The 12,555-nt window shown below is 50.8% G+C and overlaps 1 protein-coding gene across 1 annotated transcript in view; it reads left to right on the forward strand.

The window, feature by feature from the left end:
- The window catches only part of XG (Xg glycoprotein (Xg blood group)), a 47,046-nt gene extending 38,918 nt beyond the window's left edge, over positions 1 to 8,128 (forward strand). The window contains exons 11-12 of the mRNA XM_080652505.1: positions 4,353 to 4,469; positions 7,585 to 8,128. Coding sequence (XP_080508631.1) covers positions 4,353 to 4,469; positions 7,585 to 7,601 — 134 coding nt within the window. The 3' untranslated portion in view covers positions 7,602 to 8,128. The remainder of the gene's footprint in view (positions 1 to 4,352; positions 4,470 to 7,584) is intronic.
- The last annotated feature ends 4,427 nt before the right edge of the window (positions 8,129 to 12,555 follow it).

Genomic DNA, 12,555 nt, shown 5'->3' on the forward strand with positions numbered 1-12,555 from the left:
CGACTGCCTGCCCCCTGGTGGTCAGTACACGTCATAGCGAGCAGTTGAGCAGCCTTAGCATATCATTAGCATATTACGCTGTGATTGGTTAAAGGGCCGACCGGACGAACAGACACTTAGCCTATGAGGCTTTTATGATAGAGGATATTTTTATTGATTTCCGAGAGGAAGGGAGACAGGAGAGAGTGAGAGAAACCTCAAAGATGAGAGAGAATCGTGGATCGGCTGTCTTCTGCACGCCCCACACTGGGGATCGTGCCCACAACTTTGATATGGGCCCCGACCGGGAATCGCACCCTGACCTCCTGGTTCATAGGTCGACGCTCAACCACTGAGCCACACTGGCCGGGCCCATGTGGGAAGGGCCAGTGTGAGTTTACATTTTTGTTCCAACCCAGACGTTCATGAGGGCTCTTCCTGAATTTCTTTTCTTTTTTCTTTATGAATTTCTTTTTTATAAGATTTTAATCATAGTTTTTAAAATATATATATTTTATTGATTTTTTACAGAGAGGAAGGAGGAGGGATAGAGAGTTAGAAACATCGATGAGAGAGAAACATCGATCAGCTGCCTCTTGCACACCTCCTACTGGGGATGTGCCCGCAACCAAGGTACATGCCCTTGACCGGAATCGAACCCGGGACCCTTGAGTCCGTAGGCCGACGCTCTATCCACTGAGCCAAACCAGTTAGGGCATGAATTTCTTTTTTTAAAAAAATAACTTTTTATTGATTTCAGAGAGGAAGGGAGATGGAGAGAGAGAGACAGAAACCGCAAGGATGAGAGAGAATCACAGGTCAGCTGCCTCCTGCACGCCCCCTACTGGGGATCGAGCCTGCAACCCACATGGATGTTTTCGTCTTTCTCTCCCTCTCCCTTCCTCTCTGAAGTCAATAAAAATATATTTAGGAAAAAGAACCAATTAAAGACATGTATCAGTTAGCTTTGCTGTGTAACAGAAGACCTCACAACATAGTGGCTTAAAACACAACCAGTTTGAGATAACTGGCCAGGTGGAAAAGAGTCCGCCACTATTAATATTTTATGAAGAATTAAGTCGGGCCGAAACCGGTGTGGCTCAGTGGATAGAGCGTCGGCCTGCGGACGGAAGGGTCCCGGGTTCGATTCCGGTCAAGGGCATGGACCTTGGTGGTGGGCACATCCCCAGTGGGAGGTGTGCAGGAGGCAGCTGATGGATGTTTCTCTCTCCTCGATGTTTCTAGCTCTCTCTCCCTCTCCCTTCCTCTCTGTAAAATATCAATAAAATATATTTAAAAAAAAAAAGAATTAAGTCGGGTTCAAATCCCGGATGGGCCCCCAGCCAAAAAAAAAAAATAAATTAAAATAAATTAAAAAAATAAAAAAATAAAAAGAATTAAGTACATGGAGCCACCCAAAAGTCCGGGAGACTGGTTATAAGACCCATTTAGTCCCCAGACTGGAGGTGATGGTGAGCTAATCCTATATAATAAAAGCCTAATGTTCTAAGGGTCCAGTCATCTGGTCGGCCATTGGACCAATCAGAGCATAATATGCTAATGATATGCTAAGGCCGCTCAACTGCTCGCTATGACGTACGCTGACCACCAGGGGGCAGACAGTCGACCGGTCGACCAGTCGCTATGACGTGCACTGACCACCAGGGGGCAGACAGTCGACTAGTTGACCAGTCGCTATAACATGCACTGACCACCAGGGGGCAGACGCTCTGACCGGTAGGTTAGCTTGCTGCTGGGGTCCGGCAGATCGGGACTGAGCGAGACGGGCCGGACACACCCTGCAGCCATCCCACGGTCCCTCCCTGGCCCCGACTGTTCACCGGTGGGGTCCCTCAGCCTGGCCTGCGCCCTCTCACCATCTGGGACCCCTCAGAGGGTTTCCAAGAGCTGGTTTCGGCCCGATCCCGCAGGCCAGGCCGAGGAACCCTCCTGGTGCACAAATGCGTGCACCGGGCCTCTAGTTATTAATATTTTGAAAAGAATTACTTTTTAAAAAGCCCTAGACCCGTGGCCGGCAAACGGCGGCTACGCGAGCCACCTGCGGCTCTTTGGCCCCTGGAGTGTGGCTCTTCCACAAAATGCCACGGCCTGGGCGCGTCTATGTTGAAGAAGTGGCGTTCGAAGAAGTTTAAGTTTAAAAAATGTGGCTCTCCAAAGAAATGTCAATCGTTGTCCTGTTGGTATTTGGCTCTGTGGACGGATGAGTTTGCCGACCCCTGGCCTAGACCGTTTGGATCAGCGGATAAAGCGTCGACCTTTGGATTGAAGGGTCCTGGGTTCGATTCCCGGTCAAGGGCACATGCCCTGGTTGTGGGTTCGATCTTCAGTAGGGGGTGTGCAGGAGGCAGCTGATCCATGATTCTCTCTCCTCATGGATGTTTCTCTCTCTCTCTCTCTCTCTCCGTCTTCTTTCCTCTCTGACATCAATAAAAAATATATTTTTTAAAAAAAAAAAGCATTAGAAAGGTGTATTAGTTAGCTCTGCTGTGTAACAAAAGTTCCAAGCACAACCCATTGTCCGATCACTGCCCAGGTGAGCCGATGGGCCATGTCTACACTACACACAGGCTTGATGGCAAAGAACCCACCTCTCTTCATAGCCGGCCAATAATTAACTGTTATCAATATTTTGTAAAGAATGAATGAGCCCAGTCAGCGTGGCTCAGTGGTGGACCATCGACCTATGTACTAGACAGGCGTCCTCAAACGACGGCCCGCGGGCCACAGGCGGCCCGCCGAGGACATGGATCCGGCCCGCCGGGGGCCGCTGCCCGTCCTGCTTAGCAGCCGACGCGTCCCGGGCCCGCCGTGCGCATAGGAATTTGTTCATAGTTTTTTTTTTAAACTATAGTCCGGCCCTCCCACGGTCTGAGGGACAGGGAACTGGCCCCCTGTTTAAAAAGTGTGAGGACCCCTGTAAGTAGGAGGTCAGGGTTCGATTCCCTGCCAGGACATATACGTGGGTTGTGGGTTCGATCCCAGGAGGGGGCGTGCAGGAGGCAGCTGATCCATGATTCTCTTTCATCATGGATGTTTCTCTCTCTCTCTCTCTCTCTCTCTCTCTCTCTCTCTCCTTCTCTGAAATCAATAAAAATCTATTTTAAAAACAATAAAACAAACAAAAAAAAATCCCACACAAATATTGATCTCTTATTCCCGACCATCTGGGGACAGGGGTTAAAAGGGCTTAGTTGCTGTGTAGGAGTTCGGTATTCTACAGACGACCCTCTCTTCCCTCAAAAGGGTTAGGATTCTTCTCACCCTGACCCACGTGGCTCAGGGGTTGAGCCTTGAACTATGAACCAGGAGGTCACGGGTTCGATTCCCGGTCCAGGGCACAGGCCCGGGTTGTGGGCTCCATCCCCAGTAGGGGGGCGTGCAGGGGGCAGCCGACCCATGATTCTCTCTCCTCATGGATGTGTCTCTCTCTCTCTCCCTCTCCCTTCCTCTCTCTCTCTCTTAAAAAAAAATTAATAAAATATATATATTTTTAAAAAAGAATGAATGACAAAGGTGTATCCGTTGTCTCGTGTGAGGTTTTTCTCAGAGCGACCGCTGAGAAAATTTATGAAAAAAGTGTATCGGTCCGTTCTGCTTTGTAACAAAGCATCCTGACAATCAGTAGGCTGAAACGCAACCATTTATCGGATGCGCGGATGGGAACGTCCACAGTACCCAGAAGCTCGATGGAATAGGCCCTGCCCCTCTTCATATCTTGCAAATAATTAACTTTATCAATAATTCGTAAAGCATTCATTAGCCCGCCTCGTGCGGCTCCGTGGTTGAGCGTCGACCTAGGAACCAGGAGGTCAGGGTTCGATTCCCGGTCGAGGGCACATGCCTGGGTTGTGGGCTCCATCCCAGTAGGGGGGGCATGCAGGAGGCAGCTGATCCATGACTCTCTCTCATCATGGATGTCTCTCTCTCTCTATCTTTCCCTCCCTTCCCCTCTCTCTCAAAAGAAATCAATGAAATATATATATATATATATTTTAAAAAAAGAATGAATGAAAAAGGTGTACCCGTTGTCTCGTGTGAGGTTTTTCTCAGAGCGACCGCTGAGAAAATGAATCAAAAAAGTGTATCGGTTCGTTCTGCTGCTTAACAAGCATCCCCCATACACGGTAGCTTGAGACACAGCCATTTATCCGATGAGCGGATGGACAGGTGGGATTTATGGAAGGATCTAAGGGTCAGAAGGGAGGCCAGTGGTACCACCCATTTAGTTCCCGGGTGGGGGGTGACGGTGAGCTAAGCCGGGTCCCTCCCAACTGCCCTCCCTGCAGGCCCTTCCTGCTGGCCACGCTCCCCCCCCCCCCTCAGAGGATCTCGCTTTTCCTTCGCCCCTGCAGACAACACGGTGGCGAAGATCGTGTCTCCCATCGTGTCCGTCGTGGTGGTGACGCTGGTGGGGGCCGCGGTCGGCTACTTCCAACGCAACCGGAGGAGAAGTTGCTTTCGATCGAGTGGTGAGTTCCACACGTTTTTTTTTTTCTTTTCTTCTATTTATAGAAAACTAGAGGCCCCGTGCATGAAATTCGTGCACGTGTGTGTGTGTCCCTCAGCCCAGCCTGCACCCTCTCCAATCTGGGACCCCTCGGGGGATGTCCCGCTCACAATCCAGGACTGCTGGCTCCCAACCGCTCACCTGCCTGCCTGCCTTCCTGATCGCCCCTAACCGCTTCCGCCTGCCAGCCTGATCACCCCCTAACCACGCCCCTGCCAGCCTGATGGATGCCTAACTGCCCTCCCCTGCCGGCCCAATTGCCCCTAACTGCCCTCCCCTGCAGGCCTGGTCACCCCTAACTGCCCTCCCCTGCTGGCGTAATCACCCCTAACTGCCCTCCCCTGCAGGCCTGGTCCCTCCCAACTGCCCTCCCCTGCCAGCCTGATTGATGCCTAACTGCTACCCTGCCAGCCTGATTGCCCCTAACTGCCCTCCCCTGCAGGCCTGGTCCCTCCCAACTGCCCTCCCTGCAGGCCTGGTCACCCCTAACTGCCTTCCCCCCTGCCAGCCTGATTGATGCCTAACTGCTCCCCTGCCAGCCTGATGAATGGATGGATGGATGAGTGGATGGATGGATGAGTGGACAGATAGAAGGATGGATAGGTGGATGATGAATGTATGGATGAATAAATGGATGGATGAGTGGATCGATGAATGGATGGACAGATAGAAGGATGGATAAGTGGATGATGAATTCGTATGATTAAATATGTAGAGGCCTACCTACATATTTGCCCTCCCCTGCAGGCCTGGTCATCCCTAACTGCCCTCCCTGGCAGGCCTGGTCATCCCTAACTGCCCTCCCCTGCAGGCTTGATCGCCCCCAACTGCCCTCCCTTGCAGGCCTGGTCCCCCCTAACTGCCCTCCCTTGCAGTCCTGGTCACCCCTAATTGCCCTCCCCTGCAGGCCTGGTCCCTCCCAACTGCCCTCCCCTGCTGGCCTGGTCCCCCCCCCAATTGCCCTTCCCTGCAGGCCCGGTCATCCCCAACTTCCCTCCTCTGCTGGCCTGGTCACCCCTAACTGCCCTCCCCTGCAGGCTTGATCGCCCCCAACTGCCCTCCCTTGCAGGCCTGGTCCCTCCCAACTGCCCTCCCCTGCTGGCCATCTTGTGGTGGCCATCTTGTGTCCACATGGGGGCAGCCATCTTTGACCCCATGGGGGCAGCCACCTTGTGTGCTGGAGTGACGGTCAATCTGCATATCACTCTTTTATCAGATAGGATACATAAATACTTTCCGGCGTCTTCCACGAACAACGTTATTTCTGGGCAAGTCCAATAGAGACCTTCTTTCCTAATGAAGGGATCATTCGTTTTTGGTTTGTTTTTCTTCCATTGGTTTTTCGAGAGAGTGGAATGGAGGGTGGAGGCAGGAGAGAGAGAGAGAGAGAGAGCGAGAAACATTGATGTGAGACAGGCACATGGACTTCTTGTCTCCTGCATGCACCTGACTCGGGCCAGGGATCGAACCCGGATCCCAGCTAACATGCCCTTGACTGAGAATCAAACCCATTTAACGCCGGTGGGTCTTGATCTGGCATCTAGAAGGGTTCAGCAATCTGGAGAAAGGGCTGTGCATAGATTAAATAAGAGTCCAGAGACGAAAGATAATTTTGAAAGGCATTGGTGGTCCAAGGAGCCTGGCTGAACAAACCAAGTTCCCCTTGTCTCAGGGTCCCTTGCTTTTTATTAACACAATTTGTCCTAAGGCAAGGTGGCGATGATACACTTCAAAGGGTAAGGTTAGGTACAGAATCCATTGTCAGATTGGGGAATAGCCTTCGGCTGTTCAGGTGTTTGGCCAGCAGGAGGCAATAACGTGTAGATTAAGATGCCCTGAGCTGTCTGGCAGCAAACAAACAATTTAATGCATCCTTTTCAGGTTTGGGGGGGAAATGCCTGTAGCCATTCCAGCAGGCGATAACATATGTGACTCGGCCTTTGTTGAGTCCCCCAGTTCCATCAACCTTTGGATGAAACTCTTGCATGTATGACATGCTGGAATTGGCTTCCGGCAAGGAAGGGGGAGAGAGACAGAGAGAGAAGCATCCATGATGAGACAGAATCATAGACCAGCTGCCTCCTGCTCGCCCCCCTACTGGGGATCGAGCTCACATGTGCTCTGACCGGGAATTGAACTGTGACCTGCGGGTTCATAGTTTGACGCTCAACCGCTGAGCCACACCGGCTGGGCTAGTTTTAACGAAAGACATGTAGAGAGTTACTCAAGTCATTTAAGATGTTCAAAAACGATTCACAAAAAGCAAACCATAAAAATCCTATATAATAAAAGCCTAATATGCTACGTGTCCAGTTGTCCATTCAACCAATCAAAGCGTAATATGCTAATGATATGCTAAGGCCGCTCGACCGCTTGCTATGACGTGCACTGACCACCAGGAGGCAGACAGTCAACTGGTTGACCAGTTGCTATGGCATGCACTGACCACCAGGGGGCAGACAATCGACCAGTCGACCAGTCACTATGATATACACTGACCACCAGGGGGCAGATGCTCTGACTGGTAGGTTAGCTTGCTGCTGGGGTCCGGCTGATCGGGACTGAGCGAGACAGGCCGGACATGCCCTGGAACCCTCCCACGGTCCCTCCCCGGCTGACCAACCTCCCGTGTCCCTACCTGGCCCCAATTGTGCACCAATGTGGTCTCTCAGCCTGGCCTGTGCCCTCTTGCAATCCAGGCTGAGGGACCCCCCCCCCCCGCCCCTGAGTGCATGAATTTCATGCACTGAGCCTCTAGTAATAATAATAATGCTTTAACACCAATGTGTAGCATTTTCCTTTTCCTTTTAAAAAAATATGTCTTTATTGATTTCAGAGAGGAAGAGAGAGGGAGGGAGAGAGAGAAACATCCATGAGGAGAGAATCATGGACTGGCTGCCTCCTGCACGCCCCCCACTGGGGATGGAGCCTGCAACCCGGGCATGTGCCCTTGACCGGGAAATCGAACCATGACCTCCTGGTTCACAGGTCGAAGCTCAACCACTGAGCCACCCCAGCCTGTCTGTAGGGTTTTTCTTTCTCAGCGGTGACGTCTTCACGGCCACCTTCCCTTACAGAACCCGAACGCGTCTGAAGGCCCTCCACGAGAAAACCTCACGCCGGACAACCACCCTAGTCCATCGCTGCTGTGGGATCTCGATCTCGTTCTTGGTGTCATTCACCTTTCCCCTCACCCCAAAGTGTTTTCTCTCCTGTTGGACCTGGAGGGGCTGTCTCACTAAGCAACCCCCCCCATTCATTGGACGGGCCCTGTGTCTATAGATAAGTTAGTCAGTTGGACACGGTGGTCGGGGGGTGGGGGGCCCAAGTTGACTTGATTTTGTCTGTGGAATCATTCATTCGGACCCAGAGATTTCTCCACTCGGTTCTGAACTGTATCACTACCTCCTTGGGCAGCGATTCCACCCGACTCTTTTTTTTTGTTTTTTTTAATCTTTATTGTTGAAAGTATTATATATGTTCTCTTCCTCCCATCCCCCCCCCCCATTGCCTGTATCCATGGGTGATGCATCGATGCATACAAGGACTTTGGTTGATCTCTTGCCACCCACCCACCCTCCCCCGCCTTCCCTCTGAGGTTTAATGGTCTGTTCGATGCTTCTATGTCTCTGGATCTATTTTGTTCATCAGTTTATTTGGTTCATTCGATTCCACCTAAGAGTGAGGTCATGGGAGACGTGTCTTTCTCCGACCGGCTTATTTCCCTCAGCATCATGCTTTCCAGGGCCCTCCATGCTGTCTCAACCGGGGAGAGACCCTCCTTTTTCACGGCTGCGTAGTATTCCACGGTGTCGATGGGCCGCAGTCTTGTGTTTTGATCCATTCGTCTACCGATGGGCACTTGGCTCGCGACGTTTCCACACTCTGTGCTTTTTCACAAAAGACGGAATGTCGGCCAAATGGCCCAGGGTCTTGGTTGGGGCAGGGACTGGCTCCTGGGAGACGGAGAATGATGCTTTCGGCGTCTCCAACCATCCATTGTGGGGAGTAGACCGATGCTCCGTTCTTTGGTTATGTGAGTGGAAATGCGTTGAAGGTGACCTGGGAATGAGTGACGGGTGACACGGAGGGTGGAGACCCATCACCGATGCCTGACATACAGAATTTGGATCAACCTGTGGAAAGATAACCTGGATTGGGGGGAGGATTCTAAGGGCAAAGTGTCTCCTGTGAAAGCAATCTTGGCGAATCGGGGCAGGGATACCTATCCATCCATCTACTCATCCATTGATCCATCCTTCATACATTCATCATCCACCTATCCATCCTTCTATCTGTCCATCCATTCATCTATCCACTCATCCATCCACTCATCCATCCATCCATCCATCATCCATCCTTCCATACATTCATCATCCACCTATCCATCCTTCTATCTGTCCTCCCATCCACCCACCCACCCATCCACCCACCTATCCACCCACCCACCCATCCATCCATCCACTCATCCATCTACTCATCCATCCACTCATCCATCCATCCATCCTTCCATACATTCATCATCCACCTATACATCCTTCTATCTGTCCTTCCATCCACCCACCCACCCATCCACCCACCCACCCATCTACCCACCTATCCATCCATCCATCCACCCACCCATCCACCCACCCACCCATCCACCCACCTATCCATCCATCCATCCATCCATCCATCCATCCATCCATCTATCCATCCATTCATCCATCCACTCATCCTTGTATACATTCAGCATCCACCTATCTATCCTTCTATCTGTCCATCCATTCATCCATCCATCCATCCATCCTTCCATACATTCATCATCCACCTATCCATCCTTCTATCCATCCACTCATCCATCTCTCCCTCCTTCCCTCCTTCTTCCCTCCCTCCCTCCCATACATTCATCCATCCATCCATCCATCCATCCATCCATCCATCCATCCATCCTGTGAAATCTTATGCTTTCAATTTCTTTTTAAAAACATGTTTTTATTGATTTTTAGAAGAGAGAGGAAGGGAAGGAAGAGAGAAATAGAAACATCCATGATGAGAGAGAATTATAGATGGCCTGCCTCCTGCACACCCCCTACTGGGGATTGGGCCTGCGACGGGAATCGAACCAACAACCTCTTGGTTCATGGGTTGGTGCTCAGCCACTGAGCCACACTGGGTCAGGCTCAATCTCTTTTTGGGGAATGACAACAGGACAGAAATAGCGATTTTTCTCAGGTGCTCACACTTTTCGTGTTGCTCTTGGCGTTTGATACGCTGTAGGTACCAGAGCTTAACGTGACGTACGGCTTTCTTCATGTATGCTTTTCCCTTGTACTGGAGTAGAAAAATCTTACGTCTTCCAACATCAAAAGAAACGTAATAGGTATTTGCTTGTATTTTAGGGATGCTTTCGGCGAGAGGAAAGGGGCGATGGGGGCATATGGGTGTCGTTTGACTCAATGACGATGAATGTGTTATAGGACTTTGTAGACTTGGCCGTGAGTGTGTGAACCAAACAATGGACACATTCCTGGCGATCTGGAACTTATACGGAGAACCCCATAAAAATGCCAAATGTGCAGACTTCCATTACGGATCGGGGGCTACGTCTACAAAGAGAGAGAGTTGGAAGCAAAATCTATTTGAAAAAAAGAACTTAAAGCTAATGATCGCGGTAGAAAATGGTAAATGGGGGGGCGGGGCGCGGGCGATAAATGGTGAGGGAAGGGGGCTTGACTTGGGGTGGTGGATACACAATGCCATATACAGATGATGTATCATAGAATTGTACACTTGAAACCTGTGTAATTTTATCAACCCAACATCACCCCAATAAACTCAATAAAAATTTAAAAATACGGCAAAAAATTGTTACAGATCTCTGTATGTTGATAATGAAAGACAACCATAATAGGATGGATGAACATGGTACATTAAGACAGCTTTTGCCATTTAGTTTAGTGCTTAGGGTTTGCGTGGGGAAATGTCTGATGTTTCTTTCATAAAATAATTTATATTAAACACACACACACACACACACACACACACACACACACACACACACAGGAATCCCATGAGATGATCCCGATGAGATGTCTTAAACAGAATCGCATATCTCACATCACAGAGAGAGTCATCCAGCCTCAGATGTCAGTATTGCTGAGGGCAGGAATTTCTGTCTTAGCGTGAGGGACTTTGTCTGTTAGTCTGTCTACTCATCCATCCTTCCATCCATCCATCCATCCATCCATCCATCCATCATCAATGCATCCACCTATCCATCCATCCATCCATCCATCCATCCATCCATCCATCATCAATGCATCCACCTATCCATCCATCCATCCATCCATCCATCCATCCATCCATCCATCAATGCATCCACCTATCCATCCATCCATCCATCCATCCATCCATCCATCCATCCATCAATGCATCCACCTATCCATCCATCCATCCATCCATCCATCCATCCATCCATCCATCCATCCATCCATCTTTCCATTCATCTGTTCACTCATCCTCCCATCCATTCATCCTTCCACATAACCATCCATCCATCCATCCATCCATCCATCCATCCATCCATCCATCCATCTATCCACCTATCCATCCACCCATTTACCTATCCATCCATTCATCCATCCACTCATACCTCCATCCCTTCTCCCCTCCCTCCTTCCCTCTCTCCTATCCATCCATCCATCCATCCATCCATCCATCCATCCACTCATCCTTCCATACATTCATCCATCCACCTATCCATCCTTCTATCTGTCCATCCATTCATCTCTCCTTCTCTCCATCCATCTATCCATCCATCCATCCATCCATCCATCCATCCATCCATCCATCCACTCATCCATCCATCTGTCCGTCCGTCCATCTGTCTGTCCATCCATCTGTCCGTCCACCCACCCATCCACTCGTCCATCCATCCATCCACCCATTCATCCATCCATCTGGTGGATGGAGACCAGGGATGCCGCTGGTCACCCAGCAAAGACGTCTGCTCTCTGGAGAAGCACGTCCCAGGATGTGCCCGGCCTGACCTGACTTTTGCTCCTAGTGATGGGCACAAAGGACCCCAGAGGTTTCTCTAGCTCAGCGTGTGGAGAGAGCTGTGCGGCCAAGTGGTAGAGAGGGCACTGCCCAGAGGGAGGTCAGGGTGGCCCTGTGCCCGGCTAACCAGCTCGGGAACAGCTCGAGGGAGGGAGAGACGCCATACATCGCGAGGGTGCAGGCCCGATTGCGTTCACTGGATTTCATCTCTGATGGTTCCACGCAGACTTCCCCCAGAGACAAACCTCGAAGATGCTGCAGGCAATCGTGGAAGGTGGACTGCTCGCTCCCATCTCTTTTGGGTGGGCCTGGCAGGGGGTTCTCCTTGCTCCAGCCCCAAGCTGGCTCCCACTCAGGCTCTCTCTTGCGACAGGACAGTTTCTCAATCCAGTGTGATTAGTGGAGCCATTTTCGGTTGTTACAACTGGGAGAGAGGTCTGGCTCCTGGCGTGTGGTGGGCGGAGACCAGGGATTGGCTGCTCAATACGCTGTAGGGCACGGGACGCCCCACATCCGAGGGTCACCCAGCTCCAGATGTCAGGAGAGCTGAGTGTGAGAAACCTGGGCCTAGCATGAGGCACTTCTTATTCCCCCATCTCTCTTCTCTCTCTCTCTCTCTCTCTCTCTCTCTCTCTCTCTCTCTCTCTCTCTCTCTCTCTTTTTCTCTCTCTCTTTCATTTCCCTCCCGCTCCATCCACCCATCCATCCATCCACCCACCCATTCATTTATCCATCCATCCAACCATCCATCCATCCATTTACTCATCCATCCATCCATCCATCCATCCATCCATCCATCCATCCATCTTTCCATCCATCTAGTCATTTACTCATCCTCCCATCCATTCATCCTTCCACATATCCATCCATCCATCCATCCATCCACCCACCCATCCATCCATTTACCCATCCATCCATCCATCCATCCATCCATCCATCCATCCATCCATCTATCCATTTATCCATCCATCCATCTGTCCATCCATCCATCCACTCATCCACCCATC

The sequence above is a fragment of the Plecotus auritus genome (assembly GCF_963455305.1).
Source record: "Plecotus auritus genome assembly, chromosome: X".
Classification (NCBI taxonomy): Eukaryota; Metazoa; Chordata; class Mammalia; order Chiroptera; family Vespertilionidae; genus Plecotus; species Plecotus auritus.